General features: G+C 42.4%; 3 protein-coding genes across 3 annotated transcripts; 1 reads left to right on the top strand and 2 right to left on the bottom strand.

Annotated features, from left to right (window-relative positions):
• The first annotated feature begins 231 nt into the window (after positions 1-231).
• enosf1 (enolase superfamily member 1) lies at positions 232-5,238 on the top strand. Its single transcript, XM_035142411.2, has 15 exons — positions 232-393; positions 487-589; positions 1,950-2,065; positions 2,221-2,307; positions 2,393-2,419; positions 2,503-2,575; positions 2,679-2,717; positions 2,904-2,986; positions 3,069-3,191; positions 3,460-3,594; positions 4,184-4,225; positions 4,306-4,435; positions 4,711-4,810; positions 4,904-4,985; positions 5,070-5,238. Exons 1-15 carry the CDS (start codon positions 313-315, stop codon positions 5,160-5,162), a joined length of 1,314 nt encoding a protein of 437 aa, XP_034998302.1. The 5' UTR covers positions 232-312; the 3' UTR covers positions 5,163-5,238.
• Positions 5,239-5,332: 94 nt separating this feature from the next.
• On the bottom strand, positions 5,333-8,518 carry tyms (thymidylate synthetase). Its single transcript, XM_035142412.2, has 7 exons — positions 8,093-8,518; positions 7,251-7,324; positions 6,751-6,925; positions 6,342-6,443; positions 6,044-6,219; positions 5,878-5,949; positions 5,333-5,790 (listed from the first exon to the last, which is right to left on the bottom strand). The coding sequence occupies exons 1-7, from the start codon at positions 8,295-8,297 to the stop codon at positions 5,653-5,655; spliced, it is 942 nt and encodes a 313-aa protein (XP_034998303.1). The 5' UTR covers positions 8,298-8,518; the 3' UTR covers positions 5,333-5,652.
• Positions 8,519-9,029: 511 nt separating this feature from the next.
• LOC118098517 (clusterin-like protein 1) lies at positions 9,030-14,168 on the bottom strand. The gene is made up of 9 exons (XM_035142410.2): positions 14,030-14,168; positions 12,609-12,718; positions 12,291-12,439; positions 11,633-11,803; positions 11,068-11,524; positions 10,858-10,980; positions 10,020-10,231; positions 9,544-9,724; positions 9,030-9,241 (listed from the first exon to the last, which is right to left on the bottom strand). Exons 2-9 carry the CDS (start codon positions 12,703-12,705, stop codon positions 9,231-9,233), a joined length of 1,401 nt encoding a protein of 466 aa, XP_034998301.1. The 5' UTR covers positions 12,706-12,718; positions 14,030-14,168; the 3' UTR covers positions 9,030-9,230.
• Positions 14,169-15,852: the final 1,684 nt, after the last annotated feature.

Here is a 15,852-nt window from a genome sequence, read left to right as displayed (position 1 = left end):
AACACATTAAGGCCAAATGCAACATATGCATGTGTCATCATTTAAGAATGAGTGTGATCAGAAGTTGTATTTGGTTTTATCACTGACCGATGAAAACATAGTGACATGATGAGAAATGTTCTTATTACCAGTCAGATCTGGTTTCCAAGGCAACAGCAATTCTGTTTACTGGTTTATCAGCTCTCAGTGGGTTAAGTGCATAAAATGTGGTTAAGTGACATGTGTTGGTCATGTTTAAACCAATGACAGGGGGAGGTGGGCGGGATCGACCTATATAAGGAAGTGGACAGTAGTCAGGAATCACAAGACAACATGAAACACAGGATCGTGAGTGTGACGGTCCGGGATGTTCGATTCCCGACGTCTCTGGAGCAGCATGGCTCAGACGCAATGGTGAGCAGGGTTGTGCACCAACACACACACAGACACACACACACACAGTGACATGTTGACAGAGTGTGTGTGTTTTCACTGTCCACACCGCAGCACACTGACCCGGACTATTCAGCCGCTTATGTTGTCATCGACACGGACTGTGGCCTCCAGGGCTTCGGCTTCACGTTCACTTTGGGAAAAGGCACCGACATTGGTGAGACACACACAAACACACACACAGACACACACAAAGACACAAGCACACACTGTGTCCCGGCACTTGTCACAAGGTTGCCGCTGCGTTCAGGTGCACCTGATAAACTCTGAATTCCCACATCTTGACTCGCCTTGAATGCAACTTTTTACAAAACCTCTTACAAACTGCCCTGAACATCTCCACATGATAAGATTCAATAATAGTCATAGCGCCCCCTAGCTGCCGTGCTCGGGCCTACTGTTTTTGCTAGAGTTTTAGTTTTTCTTCTCTTTCTGCTAAATGAAAGTAAATGATTTGCCTTTCCGGTGCCTTAACATACTCAAAAAAACACCAATTTCTGCAGGTGGGTCAGGTATGGCGAAAATGTATGTATTGTGTAATGTGCCTCCTAAAATGGCTCTATAGCGCCCCCTACAATTTTTCAATGAGGGTCTTCCTATTCATTTACTTTCGCCTAGAGTAATGAAAATCGCCACACACGTGTATCATGCCCAGACTTAGAAAAAATCCTGTTGACACTCTTTGCCACACCCAACAGGAAGTCGCCCATTTTGGACTGAAAATTATATTTGGCCCCAAGAACCTTCAAGTAGCTTGAACTTCCATGTTTTCGCTCCAATCACTGTCAAACCTCATTTTTGTGATAAGGAACCCGCCCCGGAAGAGTTCTATATATTACAAATGCAAATATACTACGATCGTCACAGCGCCCCCTAGCTGGGACAGGAAGTACCATGTCTTATACTTTGACATGTTACGCCTACATTTTTCATTTTATCCGCCTCAAAATTGGAAACCTGGAGAAGCTGGTTACATCATGTTTTGAGCATTTGCATCGAACCGGCTCGGGCCCGCACTCTACGTGCTCCCAAATCTAGTTGTACTTGTTGTACTTGTTTTAACATGCTGCTGGAAAAACAAACCTGTAACGAGGCTAAAGACACATTATTCTTCAATATGTTGATACAGACGTTAAAAAAACATACCATGACATAGGGAGATACAGCAAAAAAATATTTCTATGTTTATATTCAATTATTATTATTTCCTTTTAAGTTTAAAGACAGATATAAATTAGTAGTTATTTGATTTTATTAAAGGCAAACAGGAAAGTCTTCTGCATTTCAGGTGGATCTCTGACATGTTAGACCTCCACACTGAATTATATTGATAAATATTGGGCTTGTGTTACTTCTGATCAATATTATATTGCAATAATTATTGACTACCCTGCCATGCCAAAGTACTACTTCATCATGAAATTTCTTGCCTTTGTTTGCCTGTGTGCAAAGCTGAGCCCTACAGCGCCGCCTGGTGCTCAGGTTCGGTAATGTCCTCCTGCTTGTTGCCCCTGCAGTGGTGTGTGCTGTGCAGGCCCTGTCAGGACTGGTTGTTGGGAAAAGCTTGCAGGAGATTGTGAGCGACTTCCGAGGGTTTTACCGCCTGCTGTCCAGTGACGGACAGATGAGATGGGTAACAGCCTCTTTATATACAGTCAATGTAGTGTCTGTTCCACATCTGGTCCCCATTTCAACCCAGTTTCCTTCAGTGCTATTTATCCAATGTTGATTATTTTTAAGGGGGACGTCAAATGTGTCTTTTTAAACCTCTTGTGTTGTCGTTGGCAGTTGGGACCAGAGAAAGGCGTGATCCACCTCGCCACTGCTGCAGTTCTGAACGCTGTCTGGGACCTGTGGGCGAGGGTGGAGGGCAAGGTGGGGCCACGAGATTGAGCCATTGCTAGTATATCCTTCACAAATATGACACATCTTGACTCACAGCCTGTCGTTTTTCCCGCAGCCGCTGTGGAAACTCCTCGTTGACATGGTGAGTCCCAGTGAATTAAAATGGAAGATTCATGTTCAGGTTGTGTAGAGGAGAAGTATGATGCATCATGTGTGTCGCTTCAGGATCCCGAGCAGATCGTGTCATGCATCGACTTCAGATACATCACCGACGCTCTGACAGAGAAGGAGGCTCTGGGTGAGACTGTAGATGATGAGATGTGAGTCCAGTAACAGACCTGTGCCTTGTAAACAGTTAAATCACAGCAACACACTCTCTCTGCTTCTCTTTCCTGATTCAGAAATACTGGTGAAGGCACAAGAGGGGAAGCAGCGGAGAGGTGAGCACACTAGAGTCTTTAATTACATGGCTGAATGGGATTTTGTGGAACTAAATTGCCTCTTTAGAAACTAACAGGAGTGCTATTAGTCTGCATAATAAGCCCCTGCAGCCCATGATTGCTCCATTAAAACACACTTCTCCTCGGGTATTTATTAATGTGTGGACTGTTTCTTTCACCTGCCAGAGGATCAGATGCTGAGGGAGGGTTATCCTGCGTACACCACCTCCTGCGCCTGGCTCGGATACTCGGACCAGCAGCTCAAACAGGTCTCTGTGCTATAAAATGTATGATGCACTCGTACAGATGATAGTTTTTATTATTGTCACTGACAGCTGTGTTTCTCTGAAGCTCTGCACTGACGCACTTAAAAGCGGCTGGACCAAGTTTAAGGTGAAAGTCGGCGCCGATCTTGAGGACGACATCCGCAGGTGTCGACTCATCCGGGAAATGATCGGACCAAACAACACGTTGGTGAGTTTGTTTTCACCCGGACCACTGAGGCTACATACACACGATTAGGTTATAGTCATGACCGAAAAGACCCAATCAGCAAGCTGTTGTGAGTGTCTACGTCATCTCTGTTTCTGCTCGTCTAAAACTATAACTCTACTAAACAGGACCAGCAGCATTTCCAAACTTAGATTTAGCGTTCTCAAACGAAAACGTAGTGATGTGGATGTAGCTAGTGTTCGTTTCACAGAATGACGTTCTGTGTACTGAGGTGTTTTTGTGTTTGTAGATGATCGATGCCAACCAGAGATGGGATGTGGGCGAGGCCATCAGCTGGGTGACCAGCCTCTCTGAGTTCAAACCTCTTTGGATCGAAGAGCCCACGTCTCCGGACGACATCCTGGGTCACGCTACCATCTCCAAGGTAAGAAAGAATCCATCCTCCATAGTTGGAGGAGCAAGCCTGACTGAGAGCTCAAGGACACGCCCACCTACACCTGTGACCTGCACCCATTGGACGATTCTAGTTGTCAATCACACGGTATCCACAGTATTTACTCTAAATGGGACCATAATTCACAAAATTGACATCATTCTGTATTGAAGACTTGAAACTATAGATTGAGACACAAACTCTGTATGGAAATATTTACTAACGTTATAAAACAAGTGAGAAGTAGAATCATTTCCTCATAAACTTCTATAGAAATCTTTTTGCAACCAGTGGAGTCACCCTCTGCTGGTCATTTGAGAGAATGCAGGTGTTGTCCACATCCACAAACTGTCCATGGTTTCAAGACATGGACAGATTATGAGACAATGGACAGAGACATGTTGAAGTGTCCCCACCCTTCCTGCGCATGAACAAGATGTCTGACTACGTCTCTCTGGTCATTCTGCATTTCTTTATTGTCCTTTTGTGTCTCAATGGTTGTTTTGTGTATTTTTATTGTGTTGTCATTTGAGTAACAGTTGAATATTAAAATAAAAGATGTTTGACTTTGTCGTTGCAGGCTTTGGCTCCACTCGGGATCGGAGTGGCAACAGGGGAGCAGGTCAGAGCTCGAGTTTGTTTCTCGGACACATACACACTGACTGATGAAATGATAATGTTTGATGCGTGTTTCCTCTCCAGTGTCATAACAGGGTGATGTTTAAGCAGTTCCTCCAGGCGTCGGCTCTGCAGTTTGTCCAGATCGACAGCTGTCGGCTGGGCAGCGTCAACGAAAACCTGGCTGTGCTGCTGATGGCCCACAAGTTCCAGGGTAAGAATTCAAGACACAGAGTCCTGAGAAGCAACGGAGTTAAAGTTTTGTCATTTTCTTTTTCAGAAAAAGCAAAAACCGGCTGCAAAAGGGGATCAAACAGGTTTTCAAATATGCATGAATTTTATTTATTGTTGTAGCATGTTTTAATCAATTAGAAAAATAGAAAAGGTTCTCTGCTCTTAATATTTTATGTCTTATTTATGCCTTTTTTCAGGGCAGGTTTCATGGTTCCATTATAATCCTATTTAAAGTATTATATTTCTTTCCCCCAGTGCCCGTGTGTCCTCACGCCGGAGGAGTCGGCCTGTGTGAGCTCGTCCAGCATCTGATTCTCTTCGACTTCGTCTGTGTGTCTGCGAGTCTCGACAACCGGTGAGAGCGAGCTGCGTTTTTCACTTCCTGGTTCGAGCTGTTGAATGTGTCTGATTGGTTCGTGATAAATCCTAATCACGACTTCACCTGCAGGATGTGTGAATTCGTGGATCACCTCCACGAACACTTCACCAGCCCTGTGGTGATTCAGGATGCCCACTACATGCCCCCAAAGGTACGACCGCGGGCAGGGACAGAATATAATTATACATACTTTACATAATTCATACATAACGACTGTATTCGCTGCTCTTCTCAGGATCCGGGCTACTCCTGTGAGATGCTGGACTCGTCCGTGCGGAAACACCAGTTCCCTGAAGGAGACGTGTGGAAGCTGCTGGCGAACAAATGAGGAGTTTTATCTCCAACGCGTCACCAGAGGCTCTTTTAGACGAATAATTAAACTCGTCTGAGTTGCATTATAGAAATTCCGACAGCTGTAATTTTGTCAATCTGCACAATTTCAATTTTACACTCGGTGAGCTGCTTAATTGCTACAAGTTTCCTGATACACGAGGCTGATTCCAAATGTAACGTCTTTATTTACAGAAATACATTAATCGCCATATTAATAATAAGCAAATCGAAACAGTTTAGAAAAATTCAGGATATTAGAAGTTCAGCTGCAGAAAAAACCCAAGTGTAGATTAGTTTTTCACACTAGTGTAAGAACTTAAAATAGGTTAAAGGTGTAGTTCAACCAAACACACAAAATATCTCTTTTAGCCCTTTTGTGATGTTGATAAACTCTTAAAAAGGACCTTGGTAATACAAATAACATGAATACAAAAGTGTGATAATTGTTTTCCCATTCACACCCAATTGTCTTTCCATTGGGATTATTACACGGCCATCTGCATCTTGATGGCGGGATGAGGGTTGTAGTCACAGATCTCAAAGTCCTCCGCCCGGAAATCATCGATTCTCTCCACGTTTCTCAGAATCTTGAGTTTGGGGAACGGGCGAATCTCCCTCTGGAGCTGTGAGATAAAGACAGATGAACTCATGTGAGTTTAACATCCAGAAGAGAGCAGAGAGATTTCAAAAAACTGTTTTAATGAACCCACCTGTATTTTGAGAGGTTCGATGTGGTTGATGTAGACGTGAGCGTCTCCCATCGTGTGAACAAAGTCACCAGGCTGCAGGGAAAGAATTAAAAAACACACGACAGCTGAAGTATCCGAACACAATGATCTTTATAATGGTTAGATGAGGTCATTTCACTGCTCTTACCTTCAGTCCCGTGATGTGAGCGATCATGTAGGTGAGAAGTGCGTAGCTGGCGATATTGAAAGGCACGCCAAGACCCATATCCCCCGAGCGCTGGTACAGCTGACACGACAGCTCGCCATCGCACACGTAGAACTGGCAGAGGGCGTGGCAGGGGGGCAGAGCCATGAGGGGCAGGTCTGTGAAAACACAAGGAGGCGAAGATTAAGCATTTAATCATCCTCCTTCGACAAAACGAGATTTAAGAGGTTTCTAAACCCAGTCTGGACAGAATAAAGTTTAATTCAGCTGTCTGCTGCACCTTTGGGGTTCCATGCACTCATGATGATGCGTCTGTCTTCTGGATTCTTCTTGATGGTGTCGATGACTTTCTGCAGCTGGTCGACACCGTGTCCTGTGTAATCTGTTGAGGGAAGGATCAACAATAAGGATGGAGGAATATCTGAAGCCCGGTAATCTGTCAAGTGGGTTAAGGTTTAATCACAGGCCTACGTTCAGTTTGACTGGAGAAAAATTAAGAAAACACACCACTTGTTTTTCTTATTCTATTGTTTAATGGGTGACAAACCTGCCTCATCTTCCTGCAAATGGTTAAAATCTCTGAACCATCCAAAAAAAGTGTTTTTACATTGCAACCAAACACTTTCAATTGCATGTACCAACCAAAAAACTCAAATATTGACACTGGGTGTGGCTTTGACAAACTTTACCTGCGTGCATGGTCGAGTATTCTGCACCAAAGTGCCTCCACTGGAAACCGTACACTGGTCCCAGGTCGCCTTCTTCTCTGTCCGTGAACCCGAGGTTATCCAGGAACTGTCGAGACCCGTTGGCTTCCCAGATCTTCACCCCTTTCTCCGAGAGCTCCTTGGCGTTTGTTGACCCCTGTGACACAAACACAAAAAAAAATATCAGTGACTAATTCGGTTTAAGGGTCAGTTCAACTTAAAATGCAAAAGTAAAAGTAGGCATGTAGGTATTTTCAGTTTCAAGGTTTTTTTTAGTTTGATGCCCTAGAGAGACATTATTTCTTTGAGTGTGAAAACTGTCAACGTGGTGTGGATGGTACAGGAGAGTTTATTTACTAAATATAAATAGGTCCAAGGACTGTGTTGCTACTAACCACAAGAGGAAAGAGAGAAAATATTATTTTTAAAGATAATTAGTGTGAATTGACCCTTTTTAAAAAGTGCGAACTCATCATCCTCACCTTAACAAACCACAGCAGCTCTTCAAGGATCCCTTTCCAGAAAACCTTCTTGGTCGTCAGCAGAGGAAACTGATCTACAGCAAAGAATCAACTGGTTATTTTACATTATTTACATAATTAGTATTTTACAGATTGAAAATATTATAATCAGCCTCAATTTATTTAATGTGGTTATAAAAAATTGCTGGAAATTCTAGTTGAATTATAAACCTAGGGGACAGTGCCCCCTGGTGGACAAACTTGTGACCAAAAGAGCTGGAGGGAATCTTAGTTATTTCTGTACTGTTTTTATTTATCAGTTAAAAAAACATGAGGAAACAAAACATGTACTTATGTAAGATTTTAAAAGTTACACTCCTACACAACTACACTCACTTCTTATTGCACCATATTCATGCATCTAGTTTTATTGGCTATTTTACAGATTTTACAAACAAAACATGATCATAAATATTGTGCACTCGGTTAAAGTTACCTCAACCTTGGAAATAGTTGCTTGGTGTTGCTTCAACTTTCTGGATCAAATAAAGACCAGTGAGCTTACAAATAAAAAACTTGCCTTTCAAAAATATTCATATAAAAATTGAATGCAACATAAAGTCAGTTTCTTTTCACCCTCTTTTTAAATTATGAATCAAGTGTGTAAAAGAAGATGATTATCTTTAATCATGTTTGTCTGTAAATGGCTTTTCTGCATAATTTACTGTTTGAGAAGTTTGTAAATGCTTTAGTCTTTCTCCTTCCAACAATATAAAAGGTATATTCTGTTATTTTGGAGAACCAGAACTGAGCCGTTCTGCCCTTCACATGTATAAGAAACTGTTTTGAATCCACACACCGACCTCTCAGACTGTATCTGCCCTGAGCACCGAACACGGACACCACCCCGGTCCCGGTCCGGTCCCCCTTCCTGCGGCCGTGCTGCAGGACGTAGTGGATCTGGTCCAGGTACCCGCGCTCATCGCAGAAAACACCCGCAGTCCTCTGCTCCGCAGCGGGTCGCTCCTCCGGCCGCTCCCCGGTGTGGATGTCTGAGGTAGCCGGCATTGTGTGGATGAACGCGGGGGAAAACCTCGCGCTAAAATGCGGCTGCAGGGACGAGACGCTGTCAAGTATGAAACTTTGCCGGGTGTTTTAGTCCCGCTTTCGTAGACTACCGACAACTTCCGGTTAATCTAGCGGGAACACAGAAAAAGCTGCGCTCTGCATTATCTACGGTGGCCGAGAGAGATCAACGCGCTGCAAAAAGATGATTGATGTAAAGTCAAACCCCAACTGTTTATAATAGTAATTATTTAATCACTTTATCCTATAACAACCCCCCCCCCCTCCTGTGTCACCTGGTCTCACTTCTTCCTGTGGCTCCACCTTCAGAAGCCGAACAGGAAGTCAGCTCACCTGAGACCTGGCTGCATGGTGGAGGACTCATGTTTTCAGGTTTGTATATGTGTTGATGTTAAAGTAATGTTTTTTAGCTTAGTAGTAGGTTTAAAAACATTTAAGTTGGTCTTAAGGCGCTTTGTTTATTAGAGAATTGTTTAATATTACATTGTATGTTTTCTCCTCCATTCCAAATTAATCCCAATTTAAAAAAAAAAAAGTTTGTTCCTGCAGCTAGAATATTAAAGGATTAACTTTACACTGGGTTGCACTCATATTTACTTATTTTTATTGTTTGGAAACAAATATCGACCAGAACAAAGTATTCAGAAAGGGTGTTCGAAGGATTTCGATTTCACAATTTCAGTTTATAAAAAAAAGTGGAAAAGAATCGGGTCGGAGCAGAGTGCATGTGCAACATTTAATGGCGGAAACATTATAAACCCTAAGAATTAATTTACATGAATAAAAAGAATACAAGCGGTGCATGTAAATTTTAGAGGTCTATAAAGTTGAATTTTCAAGTTCAGTTTATTTGGACTGGTCCCGGGCTCTTTATTCAGTGTCTGAGGAAACTCTGAAGATATTCAGATCACAGTCTTATGGAAGTCCTGTAAAAAAAAAATATATATATATCAATTTCTAAATTAAAAATGACATCTGATGCGTAGAAAAAAGCTGACGAGAACCACAAGCACTTAAATGTTTCCATGGCAACAGATGCCTATGCCTTGCTGCATATGGATCTATTAAAACTTTGAATACAAAGTAAGTCAATAAATAAAGATATGATCATCTTAAATACCATTTACATCGTGTCTCTCTGAATAAGGTTTAATTTGAATAGAATTGTAAAGTCGACATCTTCTAACAATCACGATTCAGGAGAAATAAATTCACTGAGGCTCGATACCTCTTATCTGCTGTTTATGTAGCGTCAGAGCCTCCTGAGCTGCGAACTGGATGAAAGCCGGGTCGTCCACCTCCAGCTCTGCAGGGACTCGAACAGTGAGCGGGGCAGAGTCCAGTATGGTGACGACCACGCTGGTGTCTGGTTTAGGTCTGAGATTCTTCACCTGCTGATGTGGAATCACCTGAAACATGAGATCATGTGAAAATGCATCATCGTCGATTTCAATGATGTTGCTTAGTGTTGCTTTAACTTTCTGGATCTAAAAAAAACAATAAACTTAAAAAGGAAAACAACCAAACAATTTCTTGCCATTCAAAACAATCATATACATTGTTATGCTACATAGAGTCACATAAATGTTTGAGAAACAGGATGGAGTTATTCTTACAACCTGTTTTCACTTTGCAAACCTGGTAACAACCTCCTGAGTTAAATACTGTAAGATGATCTGAGGAATCCAACATGGCTGCTCATACCGTGATCATGTTGAACACGTGTAGGCCGAGCGTGCGGACGGTCAGCCGGTTGACCCAGCCGTACGTGTCGTGCACGCCGCTGATCCACCTCTGCGTGTCTCCCGTGTGTCTCTGCACCAGCTGCAGCCTGTCGTCGTACTGCTGACGAGAGGCGTTCAGTAGCATGTGCATCTCCTCCATCTGAGAGTGCAGCTGCTGGACACTGGGACACTCTGAGTAGATGCATGTGCACATCAGGTAAATCCTCATAGTCAACCAAAGTGTTCAATCTGACTCTGGCGTTAACAGATTACTGAATCAGAGCAGATAATTCTGTGGTTAAATGTCATTTTGTGGGACAGGAAATTTAAAGTTGATTGATTCCTTGCTCAACTCAGAGAAAATTAATGCACAATTCACTGTTAAAGTCAGTTTTAGCTAAATGGTTACTGACTTTCACTGATTTTCTGTTTTAATGTGTCTTAATAGACTGTAAATAAAGATGGACGACATGACATGACCATTGCCCCCTGGTGGCTGGCTGCAGTACAGGTAAAAAAAAAAGGGTTTTCTAAAAATGGTTTCTAACGTTATACTGTAGGTAGTTCTTATGACACTGATATATTTTCATTCTTCTGGTAAGTTTGGTTTTAATTAGTTATTTGATGTTGTAAAAAATGGGGTGAAACATCATGATTGACAGCTGAGACTGACTCATGATTGGTCGAGACCTTGATACCACGGTTCCATCCCCAAAACGCTTCTCTGCTGACTCTGACTCCAACCGGCAAGTTGGCGACATTCTCTTGGTTAAGCATAAATCAAACAGCCTAATTTATGAGCTAAACCAGTGATTTACCTTTTAAGAGATAATCCTTGCATGTCTCACACAGATCCTGGAGCTGCCAGCACTCTGATGCTTCTCTGCGCAGTCGTCTGCACATATAACTGCTTTGTCCCAAAGAGGAGAGTGATCCTGTGTCTGTGCAGATGTGCATACAATCAGCAGATGTGACAAAAGGTTAATGTCATTCTATATGGGAGTAAATAATGCAAATACATCATATACCTCTGCTCGACTGCTGAAAATACTCCTCAGCTTCTTGTATCTCCTCGAACACATCGACCACTGTGGAGCTGAACTCTTGGACCACGTTCCTCCCAAAGTCGTACATTGAGTCTAGGATGTGATCCAGACCCACGGTCCTGAGGAAGCCTGCGGTCGAGCCGCCCTGGAGGCCTGACAGCGGGCTGGGCCGGAGCTCCGTGTCCAAGGCTGCAAGAAAGGAATGGCCGAAGACGTGTGGCATCTTCTTGACCAGCGTGATGCCGTGGTTGTAGATGAGGCTGATGTTTGACAGCAGCCGGCTGAACGATTCCTCCGCCTGCAGCAGCTCCAGGTCGGATTTATCCTCATCATCATCATTCTGAGGCGACTTGGTCCGAGCTACGTTCTCCTCATTTTGGCCGTAAACATACTCTGCTGGTTCCAGCTGGGCGGCCATTTTCCTGAAAAACTCCTCCACCTGCAGGAAAAGATTCACAGCAGGATGGTGTTTTTAACCAGATTCAAACCATTTCGTGACATTTACACTTTCAGAGACGTTATAAATGGAAAACGCCTGAGTTCAAACCTTGAAGGAGAAAGCGGCGAAGCCCCGTCGACATGTGGAGGTGAAGAAGGCCTTGCACGTATCTTCGAGACACGGTCGACACTCGTCAAAGGAGGATTTGGTTAAATCTTCACACTGCTGCTCGGCCTCCTTGAGTTTCTGCTCGGTTTCCCGGGCCAGCTGCTTCGCCCCCTGAAGGAAACCCCAAACATAAAAGATCACTCACTGTTACATCCCCTCCGAATAAGCCACAGTTTATAAGATGTGGGTTTTTTTGGAAGGTTTTTATTCTAAATAAATTTTTATTCTAGACAGAAAAAGCAGATTAATCTACAAACGGCTCATTTATCCTGTAAAACTACATCCCCCTCTTTAAAACCAACCGTACTCCCACGTTCATTATTCACTGTCTGCTTTGAGGTTTTCCATGAGGCCCTGTGCGGCTTTGCCTTCGTCTATGAGGCAGAAAATTTGTGGTGGCTCTCAGATTAGGTCACAAAGACTGGCATGTAACTGTTCGACTGCAATAGTCTGGTTCTGTGAAAAGTTATGATACTTAAATACAGAGTAATCTCGTGGTATTTTGGTCGTGGGTTTCTAACATCAGGAACGATTACTGCAAATATAATAAGTTTGCAGAGGCTCTGTATTTAATGGGACCCGTGGGAACTCGGTTCACCTTCTTCTTGTCGTTACTGTGTCTGAGGACGTCCATCAGGTGCATGTGCCTCTCCTCTTTTTTCTCCATGGTTTCCTTCACCTGCTTCACCCCGAATAGAGCCCGCTTTATCTCCTCATTGACGTACCGCTCCCCTGCTGCAGACAGCTCTGCACACACCAGAAATAACATGATGCAGTTCAGTTAAATGGTGATAAACAAGTATGGAAAGTGTTTTTTCTCCAATCAAAAACATGCTATAGAGATGAATTATACTTCACTTGTTAAATTGTACTTTAGTCTAGGTTTTTAAAATATTATATATAGAATTAGCCTCACTTTCCAGCCTGTCTTGGCTCAGTGGAGAAGAGTCGGCGGCGCTCAGCACCACCTCAGAGAGAGTGATGCAGAGAATGTGAACAAGCAGCGTCCTCATTGTGTCTTCAGCCCTGTGGACATTATACAGAACACACTCATTATTCTGCTGTGGAGCCTCACACAGTAGATCCTGACACGAATGAAAAACTTGCTTTGATTTTATTCATCATGTGTTTTTAAAAATGCTTCTGCTAAACTTCTCACTAGGTGGCGCCATTTCCCAAGCCTATCAAGTTAGATGCTTTTTTTTAAATCAATGAATAGAATAATCAGGGCAAATAAGAAACAGTCGTTCCTTTGAGTGGAACATGACGTCAGTGTGAAGCCAAATAAACAAAATTACCTCATTAAGTAAAACCTCAAACGTGAAGATTTTCTGCTTTTTCTGTCTCATTAAAATGTTATTCTTTGGGAGTTTCTTTTACTAAAAATAAAAGAAGTGAAGTTACATTTGGTCTCTGGGGAATCATGAGGGACAGTTTTTACTATTTAAATATGCAAATAATAATCAAGCAAATAATAATCAACCAAATCCTGAACATCATCAGAATATCCCAGTGCTGGAGACTCATGATGCCGTGAAGCTCACAGTGAAGGAGGCTACGTTGCGTCAGCTGACGTTTGTGTGGTTGAAGGATCACGTTACATAAAGAGGATAATAACTATAATACAGTACAACTGAACTGCTCATTATAAGTAAACAGAATGACAGGAGCTGAAATTACGACTTTAATCTTTCCTCAGTGAAGTTGTGGCATCTGCACTGACGACACTAAGAGGCTGTACATTAAACAACTGAAGGAACTGTTATTACTGTTATATGTACTGTTCTATGAAGCCTACTGTGTGTACTGTTGTATGTACTGTTATATGTACTGTATGTACTGTTGTATGTGCTCTATATACTGTAATATGTAGCCTACTGTGTGTACTGTTATTTGTACTGTACGTAGTGTTGTATGTACTGTTATATGTACTTGTATATGTACTGTTAAATATGTATTGTGTGTACTGTTGTATGTACTGTTTTATGTAGCCTACTGTATGTACTGTTGTATATGTATTCTGTGTACTTTTATACATAGTCTAGTGTATGTACTGTTACTGTATAGGCACTGCATATACTGTTGTATGCAGCCTACTTTATGTACAGTTGTATGTACAACTATATGTATTGTATGTACTGTTGTATGTACTGTAGACATGACATTTTAACATTTTATACTGTGTACATAAATACTTCATATTTTCCATGTCAACCAGAATCAGTCTCACTGTAAAATCATATGATGCTATCTGTGAATATGCACCTTAAAATCGTATTAAACTGGTCTGTGATGATCCTACATGAGATACATAAATGTATAATAGAAAGTATTTACCTGTGAGACTATTAAACCATCAGCCTCTGGAGAACAAGAGCAGCAGTTGGAGAGAGAGAGAGAGCGAGAGAGAAGCAGACGTCGGCCTCCTCCAAGGATTGTTCTATTTTTATGGATCTACTCAGCAGCTCAGATCCTATTAGAGTGTTTGTATTATTGGTTATTACATCTTACTCATACAGCAGAGCCGCTTGAGACGAGCTTTAATGCCCGGCATACACAACAGGCTCAGTTGTTCTCAGGTCCTTCTCACTGAGTCGTCTCCCACATGGTGCAGAGCCCTCCTCAGGTAAAACATTCTGCTCTAATCTCCGTCAGACTGGCAGAAAGCTGGGGCCTCCTGCAGAGACCTGGCAGGGTCTCAGTCACGGGCTGAAGCTCTGCATCGTCCTCAGGTCACTACGGTGCAGGAGATGTTTTATCTTTCTTTGTACCATCTCTATACAGTTCACGTAATCTATATACAGTAGTTTAAATAAAGTTACTGCTAAAATATTCCAAAACATACTCATAAGAACTATGGGGAACAAAAAGGTCGCTCACTTCTACTCCCCTTTAAATGTTTGATTTAGTTAGCAGAAGAGAAAGTCATGATGAATATCAGACGTTCTGAGCCAACATAATCAAAAACATCCCTTAGATTATATTAGCATTATATGAAAAATGTCCTCTGCTGCTTCCTGTGTTTCTGGCCTCCACCTCTGGACGATCTGAGTTTCCATTGTTCTTATCTCGTGATATCTAAACATGGCAGCAGCAGCAGCGTGGTAAATGTGGAATTCCTGTGTGCTTTCTCAATCCACGGTTAATCTGAGCCCACTGCTGAAAAGCCTTGACCCAGCAAATGAGGTCCCAACCTCTGAATGAGGACCAGCAGGAGCCTGTAAGATACCTGACCCTCAGCTGCTTTCCATCAGCCCGCCACCATCCCCGGCCGAGCCCTTACACCAGCCCGCTGCTCCAATTATAGCCGACAGTAAAATAACAGTTTTGAAGCCTTTAGGAAAACAAGTAATTAGTCGCTTTATCATCTCTGGCTGCTCTGGAATCTAATATGTGGTGGACTGGGTCAATCTCGAGCTATTAGAGTCTGAGGGACTGTGTTATCCAAAGAGAGAAGAAAAACAGATCTGAGCTTCATGTCTTTGTTGAAGGTTTTTTTTAAAGCTCAGTGGAATTTAGAGCTGAGACGGTTTGTGTTATCTGTGTCTTTTCCTGTAAATCAATTGGTTTGAAGCGAGCGAGTGTGAGGAGATTAACATCGCGGCCAGATCATGTAGCCCGGTGACACTAACCTGTGCCGTGGAGACATGACGGTGGGTGCATGGTCCTCATTAGTCTGGAGGATGCAGATGTTTTCTCAGCTTTGATCAGTGATCTGCATCTGCAGGCCGCAGAGATTATGGAGACAGGAAGCGCTGGAATTATCACAGCACCTGGAAGAGCTGGAGGGGAAGTGGTCGCTGCTGAACCTCAAAGTCTAATGTCAAATAGTCCTGGCCGCCATTTTTAACAACAGGAAATATTCTTAGAGCAAATGTAAACAAAGGAAAAGAAATATATATTAGATCACGTTAAAAATATTGAGGTGTTTCTCACGGCAAACCAACCAATTTTAAACATAGATTAAAGAAATTTTAAACCTTTACACCTGACAATATATAGAAATATAGGGAAAAGACAATGTATAGCATTCAAAGATATCCATTAGATCAATTTAATTCTGTAAATAATTGAATCTTAAAACTTTATTTTCCTAAAAACGATTGACAAATGTGAGCCAATGTCGCCTACATGTAGCAGAGCATCACAGCAAAGTTCAG

The sequence above is a fragment of the Hippoglossus stenolepis genome, chromosome 19 (genome assembly GCF_022539355.2).
Source record: "Hippoglossus stenolepis isolate QCI-W04-F060 chromosome 19, HSTE1.2, whole genome shotgun sequence".
NCBI classification, from domain to species: Eukaryota; Metazoa; Chordata; class Actinopteri; order Pleuronectiformes; family Pleuronectidae; genus Hippoglossus; species Hippoglossus stenolepis.
Note: the sequence above shows the minus strand (reverse complement) of the source record. Positions and strands in the feature narration are given on the sequence as shown.

Bases quoted from the DNA above. Each gene is read 5' to 3' on its own strand.
- enosf1 (XM_035142411.2), top strand. From the start codon at position 313: ATGAAACACAGGATCGTGAGTGTGACGGTCCGGGATGTTCGATTCCCG. The intron at 2,576-2,678 runs GTGAGACTGTAG...TTCCTGATTCAG, and splicing joins GACAGAGAAGGAGGCTCTGG to AAATACTGGTGAAGGCACAA. The intron at 3,595-4,183 runs GTAAGAAAGAAT...TTGTCGTTGCAG, and splicing joins GTCACGCTACCATCTCCAAG to GCTTTGGCTCCACTCGGGAT.
- tyms (XM_035142412.2), bottom strand. From the start codon at position 8,297: ATGCCGGCTACCTCAGACATCCACACCGGGGAGCGGCCGGAGGAGCGA. The intron at 6,444-6,750 runs GTAAAGTTTGTC...TTCCCTCAACAG, and splicing joins ATACTCGACCATGCACGCAG to ATTACACAGGACACGGTGTC. The intron at 5,791-5,877 runs GTGGGTTCATTA...TTTATCTCACAG, and splicing joins TCGAACCTCTCAAAATACAG to CTCCAGAGGGAGATTCGCCC.
- LOC118098517 (XM_035142410.2), bottom strand. From the start codon at position 12,705: ATGAGGACGCTGCTTGTTCACATTCTCTGCATCACTCTCTCTGAGGTG. The intron at 11,804-12,290 runs GTGAACCGAGTT...GGTTTCCTTCAG, and splicing joins ACAGTAACGACAAGAAGAAG to GGGGCGAAGCAGCTGGCCCG. The intron at 10,981-11,067 runs GTATATGATGTA...ACATCTGCACAG, and splicing joins TTTTCAGCAGTCGAGCAGAG to ACACAGGATCACTCTCCTCT.